We start from the raw sequence: 23,787 nt of genomic DNA on the forward strand, positions 1-23,787 counted from the left end.
AATGTGGCGTTTGCAAAGGTATGCGCTCTACCAAGTCCCTGCTCCAGATGAACTCTGTAATAATATCTCCATCAGTACGAAAGAACAGAAGTGATCAAAAGGCTCAAAAAAATAAGTAAATCTTTAATGCTTATTTTCACTTCAACTCAGTACCTTCCACTGGATAATAACAACAAACATGTCTTTTCTGTCTCCGTTTTTTTACAATAAATATGATTAATCTGTTAATAGCATTATACAACTTACATAAGATCTTAGGGTTTAGGAGAGAGAGAGAGAGAGAGAGAGAGAGAGAGAGAGAGAGAGAGAGAGAGAGAGAGAGAGAGAGAGAGAGAACTCACATGATTGTGCACGTGAAAATTTTCTTCATCGTTTATTATTATTATTATTATTATTATTATTATTATTATTATTATTATTATTATTATTATTATTATTATTATTATTATTATTATTATTATTACAATGCAGACTTCAAAGTTCAAACATAATTTGAGAACCAAAATTCTCCAAGTCTAAGGGATCTAATATAGGGAAAGCAGCTTGTGGTACACAAGAGGAATTAATTAAAAATTAGAAATAATGAAATATTATGAACATGATAATAGGGACGAGGGAATCTGAAATTGTTGTAACCCAATAGGAAACTTAAACATTTTTGGGGGAACACCAAAGAACTATTAGTGGAATATTTGTGTCACTTTAAACAAAAAAGGAAAATTTGACTAAGATATTGTACATGGTCCCCAATGCACTATTTAGATCAACAACCTTTATTAATTTTTTTACGCAACAATATTTCCCTGAAGATAAAGAGTTGATTCCTTATTAAATGTTGAATATATGATTTTTTCACTGATGGTTAAAGTTGTAGCCAACAGATGCCACTGGGTTTGTAAGTGGTGACGTAACGTCATTCGAAAGTAACTGTTTTCTTAAAGATTCCTTGTTAGTCCCTCGACCAATCAGGAGTCGTTTCCTCATTCTTTGTCTCGAAATAGTAACACGGATCCTTCTGATTGGTTGAAACTGGAAAGAAAGCCGGCAAAGTGGGAACTGTAAACGGTAAGAAATCAGGAAGCAATGTCAGTGCGTGTTGCGAGTCAGACATATTCACACCTTTACCTAGCTGCTCAAGGCACTTGCATATCGTGTTTGTATCTTTTCTCTTAGATCTGTGGTTCCAGTAATCGTCGCCATTTTATGGGCTTTGAAGGTAAGCTTTTTTTTTTTTTACAAATTTGTTTTCAGGGTTTGAGAGTTAGAATTTCTATGTTTTGGAATGATTTCAAATTGAGTTGCAGTTTTGTGTAGGGATCTTTTCATTTTTATATGTCTGGAAGAGATAGCCAGTGTTCTTAATTGCTGGAAAATGCCGGTTACCTCATCAGTAGTGTTTAGCATCAAACGTTTTGGTTTTGATTTTTATTAATCAAAGTGATACCGTAGTGTCAATTTTTCAAAATTAAAAAAAAAATTCAACTATGACCTTTTTAACCGGCTTTTGTCTTGAACCTGCCATTCTTGATGGCTGAACCCTTGGTTATAAGTTAGGTTGTGAACGTGTCTTTCATCTAGTAAAGTAATCATATTACTTAGGGGTAATAAATTAGAAACTGCTTATCTTGTAGGGGTTTAACTAAATCCAAGTTTTTGGTTACGTACGTGCAAAGAAAAAAAAAATTGAAAATTTTTATTATTTCAAAGAGTTGTAGTATATCCTGGAAATTTTCATTCGGTGCGCTCCAAAACTTAATTTTGTTTCCATTGATAGGATTTTCAGAACTGGAATAAATTGGATTAGTTTTTAAGCTTCCATATAACCCATAAGTATTTTTCTTTTGTAGTAATTTAGTGTCTTGCATTTTTACCGTAAATTTCAACGATATTTCGGTTTTTTTTAATAGTGAATTTATATCAAAACTTTAGCAACTGTGTAATTTAGAGATTTTAAGTTAAATTTTGGTAGGTTTTCTATCATACCTGATGTGTAGTGATCAGTCATAAGTCTGATTTTGGTTTATAATTTTTCTGGATAACAGGCAAATCTAGCGAGTACAAAGACATCTTTCTTGAATTAGTTACATAATGTAAATAGGTAACGTTTCGACTTTGGTTGCAAAGTTTTCAGGATACTTTAATTTTTTATGTAACTAGTTGATACATATAACTTTAGTTGATAAGTAAGTTTTCCCTGATAGTAAGCTGGTTAGGGTGTATTTAGTTTCATATGTACTCCAATGAAAGCGTATTTGATGAGTAGAATAGATATATAAATGAATTAATAAGTTTAAGTATATAAAGTTGAGATGTTAAAGCTAACAGTTTTAACAATGGTGCTTGAAAGAATAGCGTGATAGTGTTATTTAGATCTCATTTATGCCGGTGTCTCGTCAGTTTTACAGCTATTGGTTTTTTCTCTGGAATATTTTGATGTCTAAGTTTTAAAACACTTGGGTCAAAGTAAATTTAGCATGAATTCGGTAGTCTTTCATAGGCAAGTCTCTCTAAATTTCTAGTGTCTTTTTAAGCTGTAAGGTTTACAGGAAAAAAACAGAAACTTAGTCTGGATAAACTGTTATAAAATTGCGGTTGCTAGTCAAAAAATTTAATATTCAAAACTTATGAAGCATGAAGTTAACAAGTCTGAAGCTATTGAGTTTGAGCTTTTGTGGAATATTGTCCTGAGTTTCATTAAACTTGAATGAAAAGTTGAGCCTTAAAGTCAAGCTGATTAAGTTAGTTTTTCATGGTCTCTACCACATTGCATTAGCAAGTGATTGGATATAAGACTTAGCAGTATATTCTAATATAACTTCTAAAAGTTTTTTTTTTTTAATGCTACTGTGACATGATTTAAGCGTAGCTACGTTGTATACTGATGATTGAACGTTTTGGATAGTGTTGATTGAACGTTTTGGATAGTGTTCTTTAGTAAAGTGTTTTCTCAGCTTTGAGTTATATTGGCCGGGTTTTAGCAAGTTTTTCAAACCATTGTTTTTCACTAGTCTCTCCGATTTAAATAAATTTGAGTCTTGTCATCTTTGAACATTTGGAAATTTTACCTTTTGAAATTAAACTTTCTTCTAAAGTCAGATTGTGCATTTTGAAATTACTTTCTTCAAAAGTCGGATATTGTTCATTTTGAAATTCAACTTTTTAAAGTCAAATTTGCTTATTACAATGGTGATAATTTTGTATGTTGCTAAAACTTTCAATATTTTATTCGTTATTTTTAAATTAACCTCGTTAAAAATCAGTCAAATCCTCTTTAGGTGTAACTCATTATTTTTTAGCTTGTAAAATGTTCAATACCTTTTGAAATGTTAATGAAATCACACACACATGGTACAAAACTATTTTTTTATTTCTTTTCAGGGTGTAGTGAATTAATCGCAACTCTTCTACATAGATCTCCAATAAGTTCTCAGCTTTTTAATAACGAAGCACAGAAAAGATCTTTAGGTTCTTGCATCCTACGTTCTTTTGTTCTTTAATTAAGAAAGTTATGAGAACTTATCTGGAGATCTCTAAGTATGTTGCGTGTTATTCATACCCATGATTCTATGATTCTGGAGATAAGATTTATTTGCTCCGGCTACGAATCCAGATGACTTAAGATCTAGCAGAAGAGAACGAGAAAGGGAGAATGCAGCAGAAGAGAACGAGAAAGGGAGAATGCAGCAGAAGAGAACGAGAAAGGGAGAATGCAGCAGAAGAGAACGAGAAAGGAAAAAGAATGCAGCAGAAGAGAACGAGAAAGGAAAAAGAATGCAGCAGAAGAGAACGAGAAAGGAAAAAGAATGCAGCAGAAGAGAACGAGAAAGGAAAAAGAATGCAGCAGAAGAGAACGAGAAAGGAAAAAGAATGCAGCAGAAGAGAACGAGAAAGGAAAAAGAATGCAGCAGAAGAGAACGAGAAAGGAAAAAGAATGCAGCAGAAGAGAACGAGAAAGGAAAAAGAATGCAGCAGAAGAGAACGAGAAAGGAAAAAGAATGCAGCAGAAGAGAACGAGAAAGGAAAAAGAATGCAGCAGAAGAGAACGAGAAAGGAAAAAGAATGCAGCAGAAGAGAATGAGAAAGGAAAAAGAATGCAGCAGAAGAGAACGAGAAAGGAAAAAGAATGCAGCAGAAGAGAACGAGAAAGGAAAAAGAATGCAGCAGAAGATAACGAGAAAAGAAAAAGAATGCAGCAGAAGTGAACGAGAAAGGAAAAAAAAAAAGCAGAAGAGAACGAGAAAGGGAGAATGCAGCAGAAGAGAACGAGAAAGGGAGAATGCAGCAGAAGAGAACGCGCTTATTATTATTTAATTTTACGTATATACTGTTTGGTATTAAATAAAGAGCTTTATTTAATTTTACGTATATACTGTTTAGTATACTGTTTGGTATTAATAAAAAGCTTAAAGTTAAACTTCTCTTTTATTTGTTAACTACACTATGCCTAATTTTCTCATTCTTGTTTTACTAATCGTCCAACTGTCTTTTATTATTTTCTAATAGATAAACCAAGATGAACTTAGTTTACATCGATTAACCACACTTTCTGCTAGAAAACTAAGGTTGAATTTGGTATTACTCTTATCCTCCATCCAAATTAGTAGTGTACACAGTATCTGAAAGTAAAGAAAATCAAGCATAAATTTCACCTAAATATATAAACCCTGCTTTGAATAACCCCATCTGTATCTCAACAGATACACAAAATATGTTATACTACATGACAATATAAAACCTGCTTTGAATAACCCCATCTGTATCTCAACAGATACACAAAATGTGTGATACTACATGACAATATAAAACCTGCTTTGAATAACCCCATCTGTATCTCAACAGATACACAAAATGTGTGATACTACATGACAATATAAAACCTGCTTTGAATAACCCCATCTGTATCTCAACAGATACACAAAATATGTGATACTACATGACAATAAAAATTTAGGTTTAGATATAACCATATTTATTTTCGTTCCTCTTTTGTTATGATATTAAAACTTGGTTATCAACAATCCTAAACTGTTTTGAGGTTCTACTTGGTCTATGCATTTTTCCCATTATATAAGCATTAAGAGTTTATACTTAATATAGAACCAACACCGTTTCTTTTTAAAATAAACTTTAATCCCTTTTCTCAATTTTCATAAAATGCTAATTTTATCATTCCCTCTTATCTTCGTTCGAAATTACATTTTGCGTAAGGGAATTATCTTAAAAAACAAAATATACAAATATTTAAGAAGATCGAAAAGTAAAATTTACCTTATCTTTACTAAATAGATCCTTTCTTCTCATCCATTGAAGGCCAAATTTAACTTGCACTAAACTGCAATCTGAAATGATACAGTATTTTTAAAAGGCTATTTTCCGATTATCTCGTTGCTTACCTTGTTTAATTTCAAGAGAAAAAAAAATCTTAGAAATACCTGGCATACATACATATTATACACCCAAAAGGACCTAAAAGTTGCCAATTACCAGTAAATATTTGACAACACTATTCCCCCCTCAACCTGATCCAACAATTCTATCAATCTAAGTTTAATTTTTCAAGGAAATTTACAAAAAGAATTTAACAGGTTATGCTTCATATTTCAGTAACTACCTATTCACATAAAACGTTAAGTTTCTATAACATTTTCCTTTTGCAGATTTGGTATTATTTGCTATAGTCTAATTATTAAACATTTAAAGTTACAGCAATGAATCTTTCAAAAATAATGTACACAGCTCCCCACATATTGGTACACAGAATATGTATTGATTTCCTAATTTATATGCATATGCTACATTTAGTATTCTATTTTGTAATACAGAATGAACGTTGGAATAAAATTATTTGCAAATAGCTTTTACAGACATCGAATACCAATGTTCGCTGCCACCGGTGAAATGGCAGCAAATTAATACTTAACATCACTCTACAATACCTGAATAATAGTCCTCTCTTATTGGATGAAAATCTTAAATATTTATCTGGTACAAAACACTGAGCTTACATCCTTTCAACCTCCTCTGTCATCAAGGTCGCCTTAAAACCTGGAAACGAAATTTAACATTGAGTGTGCGAATACTAAGAAAAATCTCCCGTGTAAGTTTAATTGAAATTAGTTTTTTTTAAGATTATTTCCAGCAAGGGCAAAATTACATAAAATTTTCACATTGGCAAAGATGTCTTAAACTTAAAATATTAAATGGCGATTACTAGCATGTCTAAATATTGCAATTTAACCCCTTTCAAGCATTTCTATTCAACTTCCTTTCACTCCTAAACTTTATTAGTAAAGTACCCAATAAAAACCAACTTATTTCGTAACTATTTAGCCTAAATTTACACATCAATAGACAACAATGAGGTAGGTTGAAAAGGATTTTCAATAGTTTTACATAAAATCTTAAAAGAACACAAAGTACACTTTCATTCACATTAAGCTACCTATTAAACTATTTCAAGCGTGTTAAAGCCTCGCAAGCTAAAATGCAAAACATTAATTTATTTCGTTCCTTTAGAAGTCATTAGCAAGAATGATTTATTTACTTATTTTATTAAAAGCACTTATCAAACTAACCAGCAATCTAAATACACCACGAAAGGTCTTATGTAAATAACCTCACGTGTTAAAGCCCAAATCAGCCTCAAAGGCATAAGATCCATTTGCCCAAGAATATACTTTTGGAAATAAGAAAAAACTAAACACTTAAGTCACGAAAACCAAGATTATGTAGAGATCAACCAATTTAGAGCCAAAACTTTAATCTAAAGATCTACAAATACCAGTTGTCATCTGTAGAAAGAAATATTGCAGGATTTTTGGGGTCTATTGATTTCAAATTGCAAGTTATTTTCAAGTCAACCCACCTACAAATTCAACACTTATTTCTTAATTTGTAAGCACGTCACATTTTGTAACAAGCACTGTCGATACTGATATCTTTAGCAGCTTACAAGTAAAATAAAATTAAAGAAAGTTGAGATATATTGAAAGATTGGGAGAAATTATTTCATGTAATCATTTCATGTAATCTCATTGAGGAATCTATATTGTTCAGGTCATGTCTGCTGCCAAAGGTAGAAAATTAAGTTCCAGATTGATCACAGATGTTTTTCATGAACCATGGTACCCTGAACCAATGATAGTTTTTTCTATGAGTAGACCCGATAATACATATAAAGACCGACTGATGTTTGGTGTGCTAACACTAGGTCGTCAAAAAATGTAGCAAGTACTGATGTTTTGAAACAAATGCATTCTCTCTCAAAAGCCGTGTGAGTAATGCTAATAAAAAAAGGGGTTAAAAAAAAAACAAGAAACCATAGGAAAACCTTTCCAATGGGATCCAAGTCTTAAACGGAAATGAATATGATCACGTTGATTTCCATACCAAGAGTGCATCATAATTCCAGCAAAAGAAGATATGTTTGAGACGAAAAGTTTCAGTGAAGTTAGTGATGATGGGATGCAAGAAGTTCTTAAAAAAAATACAACTTATGAATTGCAGAGATTTATTGGGCCTAAAATATTCATACAAAAGTCGTTTTTCCCCCTTGTGTTGTTGGAAGAAGTAATTGGAACTTGGGGGATAAAAAAAAAAAAGACGTAAATTCCATCTTCAAAATGCTAATATTTGCTGGAAAACCTTATTTCTCCTTTTAGAAAGAAATTTAATGCAGATGCGAAGAAAAAAATAACAAAAAAATAACATACGTTGCTTTGTACTGAAGTCTAGATATTTGAGCTTGAATAAAACATCTTTAAAAATTATTACTTTTGCCCTTGTGGGAAAAAAAAATAATCCTGAAGAGCTGCTTCACTTTTACAAAAGACTCAATCAATACTGGGGCGAAAGGAAGTTTTGTAAGATGACATACATATGAAACTACATATATACAAAACCACCAGGAGTCAAGTGAAAACTATAAGCATATGGTTCTAGGACTGAAGTCAATGCTAGGATCCAGGAAAATTTAAGGTGGTATAAAAAATTGTGGTCATTTCATTGGATACCATAATGCTGAAAAGTAATAAGCAGCATCAGCAAAAAATATCCTGGAAAACTTAATTCCTTGCCAGTTAGTTTTGTTGAAAATCACTTGCATGGACAGTCATGATGAACACACTGACAAGTTGCCTGTAAAAGGTTCTCACCATGATATACAAGGGTTATGATACAAAAATATTCTCGAATTTTGAAAAAGCTCAAGTACCCTAAGAACAATCAATATCAGAACTAAAAAAAAAAAAAAAAAAAAAAAATTGTACCTCATCTTTTGACAAGGGGAACAAAATATTTCCTTGAAAAACGCAGATGGCAAATGAAAGAACATTGGTAGCAAATGAACCTGACTTGGAGTCAGTGCTTAAAAGGTTAAAATTAGGCACTTTTGAATTTAACATTACTGAAATTGGACCACAATCATACGTCATTGAGAAATTATCAATAAATGGCAATGTGGTAAGGATTTAAATCTTTTTACCAGGCCTCATACCACCTCAGTGGTGTTTGTGCAAAACAGTCTTACCCCAAAAATATATTTAGTCAAACCTTAACCCAAAGTCTCAGGTTATAGGTGAACGTGGGAGAGAAGGTAAATCCCTAAGACACATTCTAGACGTTGCCAAGCCTGCACTTCTATTGTGAGACAGGATTAAAAGTTTTAATCCTGAGTGATTATGCATTTGTTGTGTTTGGTGCTTTCTACATTATGTACCACTGTCTTTTGAGTCTTGAGTTAATATTAACTGAAGTAAGGCTGATGCATAAGAGAATCTTAGTTTATACAGACTGGTGAGGCATGCTAATTAAGATATGTGGGTCTGCAACAAAGACCCTGGCAATACGAAAAACTCAGTAGAGAAGAATCTAGTCAGTGCAACAGTTACAAGAAAATTTGAGGGGAAACATGACAAAGCATTTATACTGAAAAATCAGTGATTTGCTTGGTCGACTTTTATACCTAACCTACAATCAGTACATAGATTTGACAAGGGTTCCTGAATAATTTCTGATATCTTTGCCTCCGTCTTTAGCAAGTATTGATGGTTCAATGAATAAAACACTCATGTTACCCTTAGCCAATCTTCTGAATGATTGGATGTCCCAGATGAAATTGATGTCATGATATGATGGCAATTATGCAAGCTTTACCTTCAGAAATCCCAAATGTATATGATGGCCTGGCAGAGATTATTTTGATCATTATGTTCAAGACATACCGGTGAAGTTCATGCAGTTTTCTATGCATATGAAAGGAACAAAGACATTGAACAGAGACTAAAAGTAGAATCAAGGGGTTGTAGTGTAATTTCAAGTGCACAAATTCGACTTCAATACATTAAAACCAGCCTTAAATTTAAGACCTACTAAACATCCCTAATCAAAGTTGATTCAAGAATTATAACAAATATGCCGAAGTGATAAAAGGTGAGGGTAATAGCGACCCATTCAAAAGCAGCAGAGCTAAAAAAAAAAAAAAAAAAAAAAAAAAAAAAAAAAAAAAAAAAAAAAAAGTGGATACAGTGCATGATGCAAAAGTTCCCATATATTGTTATGGCCATATAGAAGCAGATACAAGAATCTACACACACCTATACCAAATCAGATGTGGTAGCAATGTTGCTGGGAGCACAAGCAAAAACATGATCCTTTTGTTCCTTCAACAGGTAGATCTGATGATATGGTCAGAAATTAGCTGGTCATCAGATAAGGCGATACAGACATATTAATAACGTGGCAAACTTAGTCTGGTACGCTAAAGCTTGCATGGCTTACGTGCTATACAGCGGTATGATTATGAATCCAGAAAGGGCAAAGTAAGATAACTGCAGATTACAGAAGAAAGGTTTGACTTTCTCAAAGGACTTTCTGTTCTGGGAAGAGAAAAAAACACCAGGCCTTGGCAGCAGCAAAATCATAGGATAATTTGTTTGTGCTGTTCATGGAATGCCAAAGGCCACAACATTGTATATTTCTTTTTATGAAACCTAAAAGCCATAGAAAAATGAGTTGCTGCTCTCCAGCATTAGTGGCCTAGATGCTCAATGTTACCGCACTGGCATGACTGTCTACGCAAAATGAAAACGACAAACTACACAGTATGTGGAAGCGATCTCCAGATGATGATCCAATAGATGGCACCCATTTACTGACCAAGGGGCCCCAACAGGGAAAACAGCTCAGTGAGGAAAGGAAAAAAAGATATTTAAGAACAGTAACATTAAAATAAATTTCTATATAAACTATAAATACTTTAACAAAAGAAGAGGAATGGAAATTACATACAAGAGTGCCCAAGTGTACCCTCAGGCTAGAGAACACTAAGGAGGCATATCAAATTTGAGAATTAATTCACCGTCCTTCATACGGAAGTCGAAGATTCTCAATCAGAATCAGATGAATGACAACCAAGAAAAGTTTGTTATCTAATTGTGTAGTGAAATTTTAAAGTAGCATCATAGGAAGCACATTGTACAAAATTCCTATATATTTTTTTGTCATCTGTCACTTGAAAAAATGAAGTTTTCTTTAAAAATGTTCTCGTTATTCTTTGGAAGCAGAATATTTGGGTTTCCCACACTATAAGTTTGAAATAAAAGTTTAAAATAAAAATTTAGTATTAACATCGAACGTACAGAAAATATAAAATAAAAATGTATAGAAAAAATGCAAAAATTTCCAAACACCTTATAAAACGCCATGGTTTAGGTTTGCAAACCTTCAACCATCGTTTTCTGCAAAAGTTCATACTTGGGATGCCAATATCTTTCCAAGGAAAAATTGGAATCAAAGTGGGTCATCTAAAACCAAGAAGAAACCTAATAACGTAAAAGTAGTAACCTAAGAAAATCCAATAAAAAAAACAATAAAAAGATCGTTAGACAACGCAGGAGGTAGAAGACCTAAGTATAGCAGATTAGAGACTAGAATAAAAATCGCTGCTTGAAAATCGTTATAAAAAAAAACTGAAGAGAATTGGGTATGAGAAAATCCAATAGAAAAAAATCTGAAAAAGGTTATTAAATACATTCTAATATTTAACACCTACAGTAACTTACAATGTTAATTAAAAGTATTTTTGCCACAGTCGTTTATTAATAAAATATGCACGATTTGTTTTTTTTCCTCAGTCAATTCGTTCTTGAATTCTTGTTAAATCCGTTTTATTGTTGGAGTTTCAACGTTCAGCCTGTTTGAGATTCCTTTCTTTCCTAGTTTCAAACACGAGTTTCAAATACACCTGAAAGAAATCAAAGCATATTGTGTACATATTAACGTTATGAATAGTCATATCTTTGTCAGTAGGCGGCTTACTACCTAGGAAGTAACAAGCAATATTTGTTAAACTGTATTAAATCAAAATATCTTATTTCACTTTGGATCAGATTAAAGATTTTAATAAAAACAATACTCATGTATTTTACGAAAAGCAAATTTCTAATTCCTCTTACCTTTGAAATTAAATGCCTTATTGCGAAACTAGTTTCCATTTTTCTTACATCTGAACACTCAAAAAAAAAAAATTCTATATTTTCGCAATCTTAAGTTATACAAATTCACAACTTTGCAAGTTATACACATTCCTAAGTTATACAAATTCACAGCTTTGCAAGTTATATACATTCCTAAGTTATACACATGCATAATCTCGCAAGTTATACACAGTCACAAGTTATACACAGTCACAAGTTATACACAGTCACAAGTTATACACAGTCACAACCTTACAAGTTATAAACACACATTCTTACAATTTACACATTTGCAACCTTACAATTTATACACATTCACCACCTTTCAAGTAGCACATCAAAAACTTTCAAGTAACATATTCACAACCTTTCAAGTCACACATTCACAACCTTTCAAGTCACACGTTCACAACCTTTCAAGTCACACATTCACAACCTTTCAAGTCACACATTCACAACCTTTCAAGTCACACATTCACAACTATATAAGTTGCACAAATTCACCATCTTACGCAAGCACTTAAATCTTAGCTTTTACAGTAAGGACAGTTATATGATAAACGTTTCCTCGAATAATTGGTAAAATTTTTTTTAAAGATTCTAAAATTAAGAATAAAACACTAAAGTAGCTTATTAAATCTAAAATATACAACAAATTCAGCCTTTTCTAGCCCAGTGCTACACAAAGGCCTCAGACATGTTCTTATTCATATCTGGGGTTTGGCCAGTTTTCATCACCATGCTGGCTAGTACGGATTGGTGATGGAGACTATTTTGATCGTTAACAGGAAACCAATCGATGGTAAATGTTTCACCAAGTCGCTTATTTTCAGTTTACATTCTATGATTTTCTCTTAAATAGTAGACAACTTAGGTATAGATTTCGGGTTCATTTACATTTATCAGCAACATGTCTGCCCATCAAAACTTGCTATATTCGAGAATTGCGAACTGGTAACCAACACCAAAAATACATAAAAGCTTTTAAAAGTCTACAACATTTCTTTTTAATTGAGCCGGATAGCTAATGAACGTTTGATATTTTTTTCCATTTCGAATGTATTAATTTCCCTTTTACTGCACCACTTTTGATAAAGCTGCGGTCAAGTAGCTTAAAAATATTAGAAAAAATATCACCATTAATGACTAATCCTACTTAAAAAAATCCAGCACATTTCTGATACCGAATATAAACGATGACTATTTTTTTCATGTTTTGAAGATTAATTTGCGCTGCCTTTTTTTCAAAATCTTTTATTGCATAATAACCATGAAACTAAGCAAAGGCCAAGTAAAGTTTTATCCACCTACCAGCACTGAAGGTTATTTTTGTGAGAAAATTTCAAGGTAAATATTCTTTTATTAAATTAACTCCACTTCAGATGGATGAAATTTTAAAATCTGGTTCGTATGCAATGAGTTCATCGTCTAAGATTCAGCACCTTAGCATGGTCATAAAAAATCTGGAAAAGACATTTAATTAATGTGTGCGAATATTTCTGCCACTATAAGACAATTTGAATACATTCATTACCAGCGAGAATATACTAATTATGTCTACTGAGACATGTTTCTTTTAAAGTAATAGCAGTATCAACTTACTGCATTTTTACTAGAACTTAGGCTGGCTATATCACTTTGAAAGAATCTTAATTTGCTTACCAACTTGAACTGCATGACTAAAACACCTGGTAAAAAAACACCTAACTACTTGTGTATAAAGCTGCTGAAATAATTCTCTAACAAAATTGTAGCATCTAAATAGCCAGAAGTTATATTTATAAAATTAAAACAGGAACACAGTACATTAATTCCAATTGCATAAACTTCTTGCATAAAATTTCTAAAAAGTTCTTTCAGAACATCCTAACTATTCCCAATTTGAAGACATATCAAATTTAACCTATTTTACATATTCAAATAATTATTATCAGTAACATGACATCACGTGAAGTCAAATTCGCCAGGAAAGCAAAATAAGACCGGAGAAGTTTGAGTAAACATCGTCACGTATTATAACTAAACTTTTCCAGAAGCCATTTTATTAAAAAAAAAAAAAAAAAAAAAAGAGAAAAAAAAAATTCAATAAGTAACTAAAACACTTCACAGTAACTGAAGCAGAAAGTATTCCTGGTTAAATGATTTGACTTAAATTCCAAGATATGTAGGTTAAAAAATTAGCATTTCAAGGAAGTGATTAAAAAATGAGCTAAACGTCAAGTTCTTTTTGCAGAAAATTTGCTTTCTTAAACGCATAAGCCTAAATGTATGATACTTCAATTTCTTGCCAAATTCCAGTTGCACTAGTAATTTAACCCTTAAATGATGAGATTATTTTGCCCTGAACGAGATTACTTAGATTATAAAAACCTTCACAAATTGTACCTAAAGTCAAAACCTTCACAAGTTTGGGTAAATATATACTTTAATTTCTAGCCAAATAAATGAACCATAAATTTTTCCTACTCATTATCTTGTGTTCCATGCATTTCTGACCTTGATTATTGGAGCAAACCACCCGTTCATGAGTTTCTGGACCCCTTTATATGAAGACAATTATGGGGGACCCAGTGGGGAAATGTCAAAAGTGATTTATAGCAATAATAATTGTCAGAAATTCAAAATAAGAACAAGATAACCAGTGGGAAAAATACATGTATCATGTAAGTGGCTGAACATGGGCCAAACATTATTATTTAACACATTTGAGATTTGTAAAAGGGTACAGAACATAAAAAAACCACCTAACCTAACCTAGTAGTTCCCAAATCACAACATCTAGCCAAGGGCCAACCCCTAGACCCATTTTCCAGGTCACAAACCTTACAAGGTCACAACCCCTAGCCGGGGGCAAGCCACTGGACCCCCTTCCCAGGTCACAAACCTTCCCAGGTCACAACACCTAGCCGGGGCCAAGACCCCGGACCCCATTTCCAGGTCACAACCACTAGACCCCCTTCCCAGTTTACAAACTAAAGATAAATCACAATTCACAAATAAATCCTTACCTTAAGTTTGGGAGGTCGAAGGCTGAGGGTCTTCCGTTGACAAAGGAAGAAATTTCACTCGCCCTGTCGTAGACGTAGACAGGTGGGGATACAGTTTGGAGGCTTGAAGCAGGAAATTATGAAGCGCTCTGACCTCTTGTGCTGGAAAAATAAGTACACATTAGTTTGCTAGTTACTAAAAAACCAAAACTGAACATCAAAATACATAATTTTTACCTGGAGAATAAAGACATTCATATTGAGTAAAATATTCTTTTTGAATTACGCCACGGAGAACGTAACACACTATATCCCACCACAGCCTTTCAATTTTTGAGTATCTGCACCTGTCTTCGGATCCACAAAATTTTCTGAATGATTCACAATTTTCTGAATGATTCACAGTGAGGTGCACATACCCCACAGTGGCAAGATCTTTGTATCCTTAACATGAATTACTGTGGATTACGCTCCCTGCCTCGATATAATGTATCACAGGCTCAAGGGTGTCTGCATTTCTTGGCTGGTCCACCAAAGGGACCACAAACTATTATTTTGCTTTCCCGCTCCATGCCACTGAACACCCACCCACCAGACAAAGGCCTATCTCTTATATTTCGACCTCCCAAACTTTGATTCATCCACTTCGACGACAATGGCAGGCACAAAATAGCAGGCAAGTTCTGGCAGTAATTTTCCGCTACTTCCTAACAATAAAACCTCTAGTTAAACAGTTTTTAATGTCCAGCCAAGGTTATAGGTGACATTGCTGTGCGAAAAGGCTCTTTGAAAGGAAATAATTCACGAACAGCAGTATTTCCCATGATTGAACGTGAGCCTTTTCCAAGAAAGTGCCCCCAATTGCGGTTATGGAAAAACCGCATGCACGACTCCCTTCTTAAAAACCTTGACTGACCAATTACAAGCCCACTGATTAACTTGAGATCTAAAGACAGTTATTGGCAGGAAGGGCATTGAACGTCTGAAGGGATGACTCCATGGCTCTGTAGGAACTCATTTGGCCGTTTATTTTCTCTGAAAAAGAGGGAATGTATCGCCCACTCCCTCAGGACAACCTTGACATATGGAAGCCATGATGAAAGTGAAGAGAAAAGGGGGTGGGAATAGAGGTTTTAAAAGAACATCCAGTAACTTAGGAACTACTTGCAAGCTGTTAGTTGGTTTAAAACACTGACAGAAAAGTCATTGTAAGTGCACAGAAAGCTACGCAATCCATTAAAAAAACATGCGTAGTTAGTTCCCTTCAGTCTCAATTGTAAACAATGGACTTGAGTAAAAAGCATAATTCACATGTAAAGCTACCGATACGTAAGTTATTCTGCCCCAGCCCCCATTAAACAGAAAAACAACAAGCTAGCCAGCACTCTTCCATTTCTTATAGCGAATTTAATTTTTGCAAGCAATAAAACTATCATAAATTAACTGACGTTTGTATTTGCAACTTAGGTCAAAACCTTCACAGGAGTGACCAAACATGTACCAAAAGCCTAAAAACCCTTCAGAACTTCAGAAGTGTGTAACCAAAGTATCTAAACCTTCACGTGCGTAACCAGTTTCGCTAAGCCTTCACAAGTGTGTAACCAAATTCACAAAGCCTTAACAAATGTACCCAAATTCACTAAAACTCCAAGAGTGTAACCAAATTCATTAAACAAGTGCCCAAACTAACTAAACCTTCACATATGTGTAGCTAAATTCACTAAACCTTCACAAATGTGTAACTAAATTCACTAACCCTTCACAAATGTGTAACTAAATCCACTAAACCTTCACAAATGTGAAACTAAATTCACTAAACCTTCACAAGTGCAACTAAAATCACTAAACCTTCACAAGTGCAACTAAATTCACTAAGCCTTCACAAGTGACCAAATATACTAAACCTTCAAAAGCTTGAAACCTAATTCCAAGTCCATAAAATTCACTAGACCTTAACACTTATCCAAAGTCACTAAACGTTCACTAGTGTAATTCACTAAAGGTTCACTAGTATGTAACCAAAGTCACTAAGCCTTCACAAATGTGTAACCAAATTCACCGAACATTCACTACTGCGTAACCAAATTCACCGACCCTTCACTACTGAGTAACCAAATTCACCGACCCTTCACTACTGCGTAACCAAATGCACCGACCCTTCGTTACTGCGCAACCAAATGCACCGACCCTTCGTTACTGCGTAACCAAATTCACTATACCTTCACTACTGCTTAACCAAATTTACTATACCTTCACTACTGCTTAATCAAATTCACCGACCCTTCATCACTACTGCGCAACCAAATTCACCGACCCTTCATCACTACTGCGCAACTAAATTCACCGACCCTTCATCACTACTGCGCAACCAAATTCACCGACCCTTCATCACTACTGCGCAACCAAATTCACCGACCCTTCACTACTGCGCAACCAAATTCACCGACCCTTCATCACTACTGCGCATCCAAATTCACCGACCCTTCATCACTACTGTGTAACCAAATTCACCGACCCTTCATCACTACTGCGTAACCAAATTCACCGACCCTTCATCACTACTGCGTAACCAAATTCACCGATCCTTCATCACTACTGCGCAACCAAATTCACCGACCCTTCACTACTGCGCAACCAAATTCACTGATCCCTCATCACTACTGCGTAACCAAATTCACCGACCCTTCACTACTGCGTAACCAAATTCACCGATCCTTCATCACTACTGCGTAACCAAATTCACCGATCCTTCATCGCTACTGCGTAACCAAATTCACCGATCCTTCATCACTACTGCGTAACCAAATTCACCGATCCTTCATCACTACTGCGTAACCAAATTCACCGATCCTTCACGACTGCATAACCAAATTCACTATACCTTCACTAATGCGTAACCAAATTCACTATACCTACACTAATGCGTAACCAAATTCACTATACCTTCACTACTGCCTAACCAAATTCACCAAACCTTCACTACTGCGTAACCAAATTCACTATACCTTCTCTACTGCTTAACCAAATTCACTATACCTTCACTACTGCTTAACCAAATTCACTATACCTTCACTACTGTGTTACCAAATTCACTTAACCTTCACTACTGTGTCACCAAATTCACTTAACCTTCACTACTGTGTCACCAAATTCACTTAACCTTCACTACTGTGTCACCAAATTCACTTAACCTTCACTACTGTGTCACCAAATTCACTTAACCTTCACTACTGTCAAATAAACTAAACCTTTACTACTGTCACCAAATTCACTAAACCTTCACTACTGTCACCAAATTCACTAAACCTTCACTACTGTTTGACCAAATTCACTAAACCTTCACTACTGTTTGACCAAATTCACTAAACCTTCACTACTGTTTGACCAAATTCACTAAACCTTCACTACTGTTTGACCAAATTCACTAAACCTTCACTACTGTTTGACCAAATTCACTAAACCTTCACTACTGTTTGACCAAATTCACTAAACCTTCACTACTGTTTGACCAAATTCACTAAACCTTCACTACTGTTTAACCAAATTCACTAAACCTTCACAACTGTTTAACCAAATTCACTAAACCTTCACAACTGTTTAACCAAATTCACTAAACCTTCACAACTGTTTAACCAAATTCACTAAACCTTCACAACTGTTTAACCAAATTCACTAAACCTTCACAACTGTTTAACCAAATTCACTAAACCTTCACAACTGTTTAACCAAATTCACTAAACCTTCACTGCTAGTGTAACAAATTCACTAAACTTTCACTAGTTTAACAAAATTCACTAAACCTTCACAATAGCTTAACCAATTTCATAAAAACCTTCATAAGAGCTTAACCAAATTCATAAAACTTATACAAGTGTAACAACTCACAATTGTGTTACCAAAGTCACTAAACCTTTACAAGTGTAACCGATTTCACAAATACCTCACTAGTGTAACCAAATTCACAAAGCCTTCACTAGTGTAACCAAATTTATTAAACCTTCACTAGTGCAACCAAATTTATTATACCTTCACTAGTGCAACCAAATTTATTATACCTTCACTAGCGCAACCAAATTCCTTATACCTTCCATTAGTGTAACCAAACTCATTAAACCTTCACAAGTGTGTAACCAACGTCAATAAATCAAAGACTATATACTGAAAGAAAATAGGAAGGCTGAGCCTAATATCACTCAAATCAGTGTCCTATGAAAAGATGCAAGACACTCATCTGGAATGATTGGCTCCATGTGTTAAGTGCCCGGTTAAACATTCAAGAGCCATAAGCCACGAGACTTTCCCAATGTGTAACCAGAGCCACTAAACTTGAACAATTGTGGAACCAGAGCCACTAAACTTGAACTGTGTAACCAGAACCAATAAACTTGAACAATTGTGTAACCCAGAATGATTGGCTCCATCTGTTAAGTGCCCGGTAAAACATTCAAGAGACATAAGCCACTAAACTTGAATAATTGTGTAACCAGAGCCACTAAACTTGAACAACTGTGTAACCAGAGCCACTAAACTTTCATAAATGTGTAACCGTGGTCACGAAACTTTCACAAATGTGTAACCGTGGTCACGAAACTTTCACAAATGTGTAACCGTGGTCACGAAACTTTCACAAATGTGTAACCGTGGTCACGAAACTTTCACAAATGTGTAACCGTGGTCACGAAACTTTCACAAATGTGTAACCGTGGTCACGAAACTTTCACAAATGTGTAACCGTGGTCACGAAACTTTCACAAGTGTAACCGTGGTCACGAAACTTTCACAAGTGTAACCGTGGTCACGAAACTTTCACAAGTGTAACCGTGGTCACGAAACTTTCACAAGTGTAACCGTGGTCACGAAACTTTCACAAGTGTAACCGTGGTCACGAAACTTTCACAAGTGTAACCGTGGTCACGAAACTTTCACAAATGTAACCGTGGTCACGAAACTTTCACAAATGTAACCGTGGTCACGAAACTTTCACAAATGTAACCGTGGTCACGAAACTTTCACAAATGTAACCGTGGTCACGAAAGTATCACAAATGTGTAAACAGTCATTAAACTTTCACAAAAATGTAACCGTGGTCATGAAACTTTCACAAATATGTAACCTTGGTCATGAATCTTTCACAAATGTAACCAGTCCCTAAACTTTCACAAATGTGTAACCAGTCACTAAACTTTCACAAATGTGTAACCAGTCACTAAACTTTCACAAGTGTGTAACAAACTTCCACTAATGTGTAACCATAGTCACTAAACTTTCACAAATGTATAACCATAGTCACTAAACGTTCACAAATGTGTAACCAGTCACTAAACTTTCACAAGTGTAACCAAAATGACTACAACTTAAAAATGTGTAACCAAAGTCACTAAATTTTTACATACGAGTAAACAGTCACTAATCTTTAACAAACGTGTAACCAAAGTCATTAGACTTGTAAATGTGTAAGCAAAGACACTAAGCTTTTAAAAAATCCATCACCGATACATCAAAATTACTTTACCCAAAACTTCAAAGTAAATTGCTGCAAAATTAAACTTAGTTTTCAAAGATGTCCAATAAATTTCACTTCAAAAACTTCTCCCGATGGCTTGAAAATGTTTTCCTAAGTTTTCCACTATAACGACTGTTACCTTTATACAGTTTCGCGGATATACAAAGCTTCAAAATAGAAAATTTAAAGTTTTATAACTATTTAATTTGTTGCTCTGCACGTGAAAGTACACAATCTGAAATATCTAGCCAAACCCCAGCTAAGCAGTCATAGAATAATTGAACAATACACAAGAGAACAATTATTTGTACAATATAAAAGAACTTTAAAATACTTGTGTATGGATGACTCATTTACGAATTATGAGAAACTGTGAAAAGCATTGAATTCTAGTTTAACATGGGGATGTCTGCATAATGATCAAATTCGCTACACCAGTACTATAATTTTAGCGTAAAACTTGAAATATGGGAACAAAATACCATGAATAAAGTCAATACATCTTGAAAAAGAATACTTACATGTAATATCCAACATTCGACGTTCACTTCTTCAGCAACAAGATATAAATGGCTCTGAAGAGTGAGAGAGTTGAGAAGGTAGAACTTTGAAAATCAAGGAGGCAGAAATACTTGTTTTGTCGTCCTTGGGGAGACTGGTGGCTCCATCTGTATTTGGTCTTCGTGACCATTATTGCTTACGCAAATCCTAACTTCTTTTTTTTTTTTTAAACTGTTCATTGGAAATCAATTTGACAGATACTGAAGAATATGGTTTTATTAAAATTATAACAAAATTTCTCCTCTAATGGCCATTATTGCTTACGCAAATCCTAACTTTTTTGTTTTTGTTTTTAAACAGTTCATTAGAAATCCATTTGACTGATACTGAAGAACATAGTTTTATCAAAATCATAGCAAAATTTCTCCTCTAATGACCATTATTGCTTACGCAAATCCTAACTTATTTTTGTTTTTAAACTTTATTGGAAATCAATTTGATTGATACTGAAGAACATGACTTTATCAAACTTATAAAAAAATTTCACCTCTAATTGAATTATTAAAAAAAAATGTCTGCTTCCTACCTGTGACAGAAGATTATCAAATCTTAAGCATTTTCTACATTGTATTGTGAATAGCCAGATAACACTAAATTGCATTGTAGATTGGGAATAATAAATGTTTATCTTAAATCATTATCGATTTTCAGTCAGACAACTGATCGCGTCCTCCCCTGGATCCCATTCCTCTTGAAGGGCGTCTAGAAGAACCTCTGGCTGTTCCTCTGGCTCTCGAACGAAAGGAAGAAGTCTGCCTTTCGGAGGTTGGTTAAGAACTGGCGACAGTGTCGCTGTTTGTTGAGGTACCAGCTGGTACGTGGTTGGAGGTTGTGCCACCTTCTGAGGCACCACAGTCACAGGAAGTTGTTGTTGATGTTGATGTCGGTAGGGTTTAGCCGGCCGAGAGGATGGCCTAGGCCTTTTGTCTCCTACCTCTTTAACCACTTCATTGGGAAAGAGGTCCTTACCCCAAATACGAGAGGAGATCAGTTTCCTCGGTTCGTGCCTCACCGCAACCGAGGCGAACACGAACTCTCTACAGGCTCTCCTAGCTTTATTATTATTATTATTATTATTACTATCCAAGCTACAACCCTAGTTGGAAAAGCAAGATTCTATAAGCCCAGGGGCTCCAACAGGGAAAAATAGCCCAGTGAGGAAAGGAAATAAGGAAATAAATAAATGAAGAGAACAAATTAACAATAAATCATTCTAAAATAAGAAACAACGTCAAAACAGACATGTCATATAATAAACTATCAACAACATCAAAAACAAATATGTCATAAATAAACTATAAAAAGACTATGTCCGCCTGGTCAACAAAAAAGCATTTGCTCCAACTTTGAACTTTTGAAGTTCTACTGATTCAACCAGCCGATTAGGAAGATCATTCCACAACTTGGTCACAGCTGGAATAAAACTTCTAGAGTACTGCGTAGTATTGAGCCTCGTGATGGAGAATTAACTGCCTGCCTAGTATTACGAACAGGATAGAATTGTCCAGGGAGATCTGAATGTAAAGGATGGTCAGAGTTGTGAAAAATCTTATGCAACATGCATAATGAACTAATTGAACGACGGTGCCAGAGATTAATATCTAGATCAGGAATAAGAAATTTAATAGACCGTAAGTTTCTGTCCAACAAATTAAGATGAGAATCAGCAGCTGAAGACCAGACAGGAGAACAATACTCAAAACAAGGTAGAATGAAAGAATTAAAACACTTCTTCAGAATAGATTGATCACCGAAAATCTTGAAAGACTTTCTCAATAAGCCTATTTTTTGTGAAATTGAAGAAGACACAGACCTTATATGTTTCTCAAAAGTAAATTTACTGTAAAGCTATAGAAATCCTTCGTATCTGTGGCCAGATGGGTTTTGGCCACAACCATGAATATGTCCTGGTTCTTGGGGTCACTTGCCATCGTTTCTAGTGTTGTTTGCAACGACATCGATGCCGCAAGTCTTTCCTTTGTCTCTTGCTCTCTACGCAAGAGAACCTCCGACAGTTTTGGAAGCGCCTCACCAAACTGGCGTTCAGCAATATCAGCTTCTAGTTTCCTGACTGAGAAGGTAAGGTGTACGTCCTTCCAGTCTTCTTGGTCCACGGGCAAGGTCAGAGATAACGGCTTGCACTCCACCAAGGAGGGGCATGGTTTCCCTGCCTCCACTGCATTTACGGCAGCCTTATATCCCTATTCCAAGAAGGGAAAGGCTCTGGTAGGAGAGGCCACAAAGGAGGGAAGCTTCTACTCAAGGCGGGCACCTTTGAGTTAGTGAAGCCCCTCTCTTTCATCGAGCTCGATAGTAACGTCTGAGCTTTACTATGGTCAAAAACTATGACCTCCGGCTCCGTCTCCTCCTTTAAGACTGGCTCCTTCCTAAGACGGCCATAGCAGCACGGATAAAAATCTTTGCTGGGCTAAATTCCACTTCTTCCAGGAGAATTGCTCCCAACTTTTCTGAGATCACGATCTCCCCGGTTGTCATTGGCATGTGTTCGGCATACCTCCAAGGATTGGTATTCGAGCACAAGGAAAGATCCTTCACGGTGAGCCGCTTCTGGGGCCCACGTGATGCTGCAAGTCTACGTAACTCCAGTTTCATTGCAGCTTCCTTCTCATCATTCTTCCTTTGAATTTGTTGGATCCTCTCAACAATGGAAGAAAGAGTCCTTCCCAGTTCATCTGGGATAGCAGGCGATGTAGAAGGAACCGGTTCTGGATCCGGAACCGACGTAACCGACACTTTGTCGATTTCTTGCTCTTCTACTTGAGGAGTCTGAAACAGCTCCTCCTCCTGACCTTCTCCTAGAAGGTCCTTCTCAGTAGAATCCGACACCTCCGACATCCTATCGTCCATTTGGATGTCTTGAAGGGCGGCTGAGACTTCAGAATCTACCGGATTCAGGGCAATTGGTATCTCCACCTGAGGCTGGGGGATGATTGCATCAGCCGATGCTTTAGGGAAAAGGTAGGCCCTCATCTTCTCATTTGGAAGGTAGGGACCTGAGGTGTTTTTCTGAAAACCCCTCACCCAGGATCGTAACGTTTCCCTGGCAGCATCCCTTGACTCCGTTGACTTAGGGTCGGCAAAAGCCTAAGTAATCAGGTTCAAACAAACTGTACAAACCTGAGCGTCCCAATAGCGGAGAACACCTCTGGAGGCTCTGCATGCTGCGTGCCTCCGGCAATAATGATGTCCACAGAAGTTCTTACTGGGGACATTACAGAACACACTGCCGCACTGCGGATGG

General features: G+C 35.3%; 1 protein-coding gene and 1 long non-coding RNA gene across 2 annotated transcripts; one reads left to right on the forward strand and one right to left on the reverse strand.

Annotated features, from left to right (window-relative positions):
- The first annotated feature begins 3,803 nt into the window (after positions 1 to 3,803).
- On the forward strand, positions 3,804 to 4,202 carry LOC137655535 (uncharacterized). The gene has a single exon (XM_068389431.1). It carries the CDS (start codon positions 3,804 to 3,806, stop codon positions 4,200 to 4,202), a length of 399 nt encoding a protein of 132 aa, XP_068245532.1.
- Positions 4,203 to 4,464: 262 nt separating this feature from the next.
- LOC137655121 (uncharacterized) lies at positions 4,465 to 20,534 on the reverse strand. Its single transcript, XR_011046823.1, has 7 exons — positions 20,486 to 20,534; positions 14,483 to 14,623; positions 12,786 to 12,937; positions 11,061 to 11,242; positions 5,937 to 6,045; positions 5,269 to 5,339; positions 4,465 to 4,616 (listed from the first exon to the last, which is right to left on the reverse strand). It is a non-coding gene; the product is annotated as an uncharacterized lncRNA (long non-coding RNA).
- Positions 20,535 to 23,787: the final 3,253 nt, after the last annotated feature.

Source organism: Palaemon carinicauda, chromosome 16, assembly GCF_036898095.1.
Source record: "Palaemon carinicauda isolate YSFRI2023 chromosome 16, ASM3689809v2, whole genome shotgun sequence".
NCBI lineage: Eukaryota > Metazoa > Arthropoda > Malacostraca > Decapoda > Palaemonidae > Palaemon > Palaemon carinicauda.

Coding starts and splice junctions, on each gene's coding strand:
- LOC137655535 (XM_068389431.1), top strand. CDS start 3,804: ATGCAGCAGAAGAGAACGAGAAAGGAAAAAGAATGCAGCAGAAGAGAA.